General features: G+C 37.3%; 1 protein-coding gene across 1 annotated transcript in view; it reads left to right on the top strand.

Moving 5' to 3' along the window:
• The first annotated feature begins 371 nt into the window (after positions 1-371).
• Positions 372-6,536, top strand: part of nol10 (nucleolar protein 10) — a 36,175-nt gene continuing 30,010 nt past the window's right edge. The window contains exons 1-6 of the mRNA XM_056477385.1: positions 372-558; positions 1,552-1,597; positions 1,890-1,988; positions 2,980-3,057; positions 5,224-5,261; positions 5,698-5,834. Of these exons, the coding sequence (XP_056333360.1) occupies positions 493-558; positions 1,552-1,597; positions 1,890-1,988; positions 2,980-3,057; positions 5,224-5,261; positions 5,698-5,834 (464 nt within the window). The 5' untranslated portion in view covers positions 372-492. The remainder of the gene's footprint in view (positions 559-1,551; positions 1,598-1,889; positions 1,989-2,979; positions 3,058-5,223; positions 5,262-5,697; positions 5,835-6,536) is intronic.

The following is a 6,536-nucleotide window of genomic DNA, read 5'->3' as shown; positions in this document are numbered from 1 at the left end:
TATTTGATTGTTTGTTTGTTGATTAATTTATTGATTGATTAATTGTTTCTTTGATTTATTGCTTTATTGCTTTATTTATTGTTGTTTGTTTGATTCATTGATTGTTTGTTTGATTGTTTATTACAAACGAACAAATGAAATAAAAAAGAAAGAAGGAAACAAACAAACAAAGAATGAATGAATGAATGAATGAATGAATGAATGAATGAATGAACAAAACAAAACAAAACAAAACAAAACAAAACAAAACAAAACAAAACAAAACAAAACAAAACAAAACAAAACAAAACAAAACCCTCTACGATCGGAGAGCTCTAGGAACCAATGTAGCGGTTTAAGTTTCCGGCAGGACTCGATCCAGCATCTCCCCACTTCCTGTTTTGTTTCCACGTGTGTGTCGTGCTGATGTTCACACCGGTTCACATCAGTACTTCAGCGTGTACATGATTATATATGTGTTGTGTTTAAAAGCTCAGCCTGGGCACATTAAAGATGCAGGTTTCCAGCGTCAATAACGTCAAGATCTATAATCTGAGTCACGGCAAATCCCTTCCGGAGGTAAAACTCTCTAAAACTGTTTGTGTGTCACTGTGGAAGTGTAAATACAGGCGCTGACAGTAAACAATGAAGGTGTTAAACACCTAAATTTACCCAAAATTCAGAAAAGAAGACACTAACAGAAATCGCGTTGTAGTTTCACGTGTGTTTTAGCTTGGTTTATGACTCCTTTAGAGATCAAAATACAACCAAAGCTTATTTATGTGTTATAGAGATAGAGATAAAGTTGGTTTTATATTCGCACAATCGTTCATTTAGAAGTCTCTATATTGTTTACCATGTTACTTTGAATATTCGATCGGAATTAGCATGTAGGTATGACTTCTAAACAACATTAGCACTATCTAATTCACTGTGAACAATGTTGTACTATGATAATCACTGGCTGCTAATATGATTTCCCTATTTAGAGGTAAAGTTGGTTTTATATTCGGATATTCAGACATTCTCCTTAATAATATAATTTCAGTAAAGTATTCTTTGCAAATTGTAAATAGGGAAATCATATTAGCAGCAAATGACCATCAAAGTACAACATTGTTCACAGTGAATTAGATAGTGCTAATGTTGTTTAGAAGTCATACTTGCATGCTAATTCTGATCGAATATTCAAAGTAACATGGTAAACAATATAGCGTCTTCTAAATGAACGAATGTGCAAATATAAAACCAACTTTACCTCTATCTTCCCTATTTAGAATTGTTTGAATATGTGAATGTGTGAATATCGAATATAAAACCAACTTTACCTCTATATATTGAGGTAAAGTTGGTTTTATATTCTCACATTCGTTCAGTGACAGCTGCACACATTGTTTACCATGTTACTTAGCCAGTTGATTGTTTTGAATGTAATATTGGGCAGGATGTTTGTTTATATTTGCAAGAAACTGAAATATTTGGTGGTTTTATCGAATTATTTGAGTAAATATTCTGCAGATGAATGTATCGTCAAAGTAATCGTGCATTGCAATCTGACATTTTTTATTTCAGTGGCTGTCGGATCGAAAGAAGAGAGTTTTACAGAAGAAAGATATCGGTGAGCTCTTTAATATTTAATCATCATATTATATAATAATAATATAGTTAATCTTTCTTGTAATATGTGTAAAAACAGAGTTGAATTATGCGTTTCATATTTCTATGACTCTATATCATTGCAGACATACTGTTGTAAGTTTAATTCAGTGTAGACTTTGAGTCATAAATTGATTTAGTAGTTACTCCTCTGCTTTTTATCTTTTACATTGGTTAAAATCTTTTTTCTTCTCGGTTTGTCCTGCATCGCTTTAATATGACACTTGCTTATGTTTATAATCATGTGTTTTTAGATATCCAGAGGAGGATCGAGCTTATCCAGGATTTCGAGATGCCCACTGTCTGCACCTCCATCAGAGTGTCTCGGGACGGACAGTACATTCTAGCTGCAGGTCCGGGTTTTTACTGCATTTATATGCTGAAATAGTTATTCTGGGCCTAAAATGACCACATCCAGTATATAAAACATGTCAATTGCCCATTTGTCAGTAGATTGTATTACTCCAGCAATGTTTGATAATCATAAACATAACAAATAATGTAATGCTTTAGTGTTATTATCAAATCAGAAAGACAGTTCTGTTTCTATTTATACAGACAAATTGTTTTATATATAACTTTAGATTTTAAATTCTTCTGCATACTCAGTTTACTTTTATGTATTCATACTTAAAGGGCACCTATTATGCAAAAATCACTTTTATAAGGGGTTTAAACACAGTTGTGTGTCAGCAGTGTATAAATATAACCAGCTTCTAATGGTAAACATGTATTAACTATTTGTTTATAATCAGACTTGATAAAAACAGTCTGCAGAAACACTTTGATTGACATTCTCCCTTTCTACGTGTCATTGAAGGGGAAAGCTCCGCCCACTAGTGACTGTCTCTCCCTCATTAGCCTAGGACATTAGTCTTGTTTTTGAATCTGCCACTATGCTGACACATTGGCATTTATAGCTCCGCCCACTTTTGAATAGAGCACAATCTCATTCGCATTTAAAGCGACAGTCACCAAAACACCACAATTAGGATCAAAGCCTAAAAGGGTCAGTTTCAGAGAGTTAGAAAACATTATCTGTGTGGTATTTTGAGCTGAAACTTCACACACACTCACTCTAGGGACATAAGAGATTTATGTTACATCCCCTTTCAGTCTCGTATTCAGATTTACATTTGTAAATTCAGATTTAGAACTAGATGTTCTCACTTTAAAATCTATATAAAATGTTTTAAATGTTATCATTTTATGTAGTAAATTGTACTATGTTCATAAATATATATATTTTTGTGGCCAGCCAGTATCAAGGCTAAATGAGCCTGGTAATAGGGTCTGGAAACAGATAAAAGGTGAATATATGCATCTTTTTAAAAATGTTTTCAGGCACGTACAAGCCGAGAGTTCGCTGTTATGACACTTATCAGCTGTCCCTGAAGTTTGAGAGGTGCCTGGACTCTGATGGTGAGTGTTTCTATAAGCACTGTATGATGCATGCAACAATCCAGGATAAGATCTATTCATTTTATAAATGCTGAATGAAGTTTTGTAAGGTTTTAGATGTACCATTGTGTCCTAACTACATATGATGTGAAGCTGCTACATGCGACAAAAGCTATCTTAACATTAGGATAGACTTATGTTACATAATAGTAACGTTTTTAAGATATTGACAGATATGTGTAATGTATATATGTATGTGTGGCACGTTGCTAAAACACTATCTGGATATATATTTCACTAAAAGTAAAGAGTAAAAATTTGTTATTTTTGTGTTGTTTAGAGCAAATATATTCTTCCGGGTTGTAGTGAAAGGCCGCAAGTACATAATCACATCATCAGGTTTTCAGTGTTTCTGTGCATAATTCATGAGAAAGAGCTGGTTTGATCCAATCACAGCACACTATTATGAATGTGATCATGATTATGCTTGAGAAAGTTTGGTGTGACTCTTCCATCTTACCTGCTTAAAAAAAACTAGCCTAGAGCGCTGTCTGCTGTTAGAATCTAGCCTAGAGCACCATCTGCTGTTAAAAACTAGCTTAGAGCGCCATCTGCTGTTAAAAACTAGCCTAGAGCACCCTCTGCTGTTATTAACTAGCCTAGAGCGCCCTCTGCTGTTAAAAACTAGCCTAGAGCGCCATCTGCTGTTAAAAACTAGCCTAGAGCACCCTCTGCTGTTATAAACTAGCCTAGAGCGCCCTCTGCTGTTAAAAACAAGCCAAGAGCAACATCTGCTGTTAAAAACTAGCCTAGAGCGCCATCTGCTGTTAAAAACTAGCCTAGAGCACAGTCTGCTGTTATAAACTAGCCTAGAGCGCCGTCTGCTGTTAAAAATTAGCATAGAGCACCGTCTGCTGTTAAAAACTAGCCTAGAGCGCCGTCTGCTGTTAAAAACTAGCATAGAACTCCATCAGTCGATATAAACTAGCCTAGAGCACCTTTTGCTTTTAAAAATTAGCATAGAGCACCGTCTGCTGTTAAAAACTAGCCTAGAGCGCCATCTGCTGTTAAAAACTAGCCTAGAGTGCCGTCTGCTGTTCGAAACTGGCCTAGAGCGCCGTCTGCTTTTAAAAATTAGCATAGAGCACCGTCTGCTGTTAAAAACTAGCCTAGAGCGCCATCTGCTGTTAAAAACTAGCCTAGAGCGCTGTCTGCTGTTAAAAGCTAGCCAAGAGCGCCGCCTGCTGTTAAAACTAGCCTAGAGCACAGCCTGCTGTTAGAAACTAGCCTAGAGCGCCGTCTGCTGTTAAAAACTAGCCTAGAGCACCATCTGCTGTTAGAAACTAGCCTAGAGCGCCGTCTGCTTTTAAAAATTAGCATAGAGCACCGTCTGCTGTTAAAAACTAGCCTAGAGCGCCATCTGCTGTTAAAAACTAGCATAGAATTCCATCAGTCGTTACAAACTAGCCTAGAGCGCTGTCTGCTGTTAAACACTAGCCTAGAGCGCCATCTGCTGTTAAAAACTAGCCTAGAGCGCCATCTGCTGTTAAAAACTAGCATAGAATTCCATCAGTCGTTACAAACTAGCCTAGAGCGCCGTCTGCTGTTAAAAACTAGCCTAGAGCGCCATCTGCTGTTAAAAACTAGCCTAGAGCGCCATCTGCTGTTAAAAACTAGCATAGAATTCCATCAGTCGTTACAAACTAGCCTAGAGCGCTGTCTGCTGTTAAACACTAGCCTAGAGCGCCATCTGCTGTTAAAAACTAGCCTAGAGCACCATCTGCTGTTAAAAACTAGCCTATTGAGTCGTCAGCTGTTGAAAACTAGCCTAGAGCGCCATCCGCTTCCCATGTTAGAATCCACTCCAGAGAGAATTGCGAAGCAGTCTGTAAATCTAAAAAATTGTCCACAAATCCTGATGCTGCAGTTGATCGCCTCAGCTCTATAAATATTATTCATGTTAACGGATGCTGTACCTATTCCTCTGTTTTGATATCTGAAATAAAAGCCCAGTGCACTGCATGAGTAACAGTGCTTAATATTTCATCAGTGTTCACACGCGCACACACACACAATCTGAGCTCTCATTAATGTGCATTAGATACCAATAACGCAACAGATGAGGGTTAAAGCTGCTCATTAATGGTGTAATTTGGGACTCACCTCAATGGTTTTATTCCCTCACAGTGGTGACGTTTGACATCCTATCTGACGACTACTCGAAGGTAAAACCCTGACCGCCGTCACATTGTTGTGTGTCTTATGCTGCTAGCTTATCTGATTGTTGTGCACTACCAGTGGTGTGAAGTAACACATTTACAAATACTCAAATTACTGTAATTGAGTAGGTTTTCTCAGGAATTGTAAATAAGTCGCAATAAAAATGTGTACTTTCACTTTACATTTTAACTTCAGTTTTCATACTCTTTACTCGTATGCATTACTCTCTCTTGAGTACTTTTAATAGGGTTACTTTTACTCAAACTTTGAATAATAATTGCAACAGATACATTTACTCTCCATTTTTGGGTAAATAATGGTACATTTACTTGATTTTTCAGTGCTCCTTGGACCCTCATCCAGAGTCCCATGGGTCATTTATTGTGTGTGTGCGTGTGCGTGTGTGTGCGTGTGCGTGTGTGTGTGTGTGTTTTCTTCTAGCTGGTGTTTCTGCATATAGACCGTTATGTGGAGTTTCACTCTCAACACGGCCACTACTATAAGACCCGCATCCCGAAGTTTGGCCGAGATTTTTCCTACCACTCCCCGTCCTGTGATCTCTACTTTGTGGGTGCCAGGTACGAGGACACATAATTGAATTTTCAATTGTATTCATCTTTGTAATTAACTAATTATATTAAATTGTCTCTTAAATGATGTCTGAATGTGTGTTTATGGGCTTATTGAGAGAAGGGTCTGGCTGCAGATTTGCACTTGCACTCTCAGGCACCCACACTTCCTCTGCGAGTGACGGGGGTTTGTGTATTTATATGATTATGATGCTTTAAAGTAAATTTATCAAAGCTTATTGTTTATTTATTTATATGAACTCTCAGGTCTAAATAGCCACACAAATTATTCTTCCACAGTTATGAATAAAAACACACCAGCCTGATGCAAATTTGAGTTTTAGTTTTTATTTTAAACATTTCAAGGAGTTGTAGTTTTACAACTAACGGACTCGCATTATGGACTTACAGCAATGATTCTTGAACGACTTGGGAAACTATTCTTTATTCAGCAGGTCCCAGGACGACTGCAAACAAGAATGCAGATGTCGATGCAAGTGCCGTGGCACGAGAGGGCTCATTTGCATTAAAGTCCTAAACCAAAAAATCCCTCAGTTTAAAGGTTAAGGGTACCCTTAGTAAATGTTGGGCTGCAAGAACAAACAAACAAAAAGGTCAACTTAAGGAATTTAAGGCTGCCATTAAGTGTTCCCACTTAGTCATTAGCAGACATTTTCTCTTAAAACATTTAAGAGACCTAAACAGCCCCCT

This window comes from Danio aesculapii, chromosome 17 (assembly GCF_903798145.1).
Source record: "Danio aesculapii chromosome 17, fDanAes4.1, whole genome shotgun sequence".
In the NCBI taxonomy this organism is placed as follows: Eukaryota; Metazoa; Chordata; class Actinopteri; order Cypriniformes; family Danionidae; genus Danio; species Danio aesculapii.
This window is presented reverse-complemented; position numbering and strand designations above follow the sequence as displayed.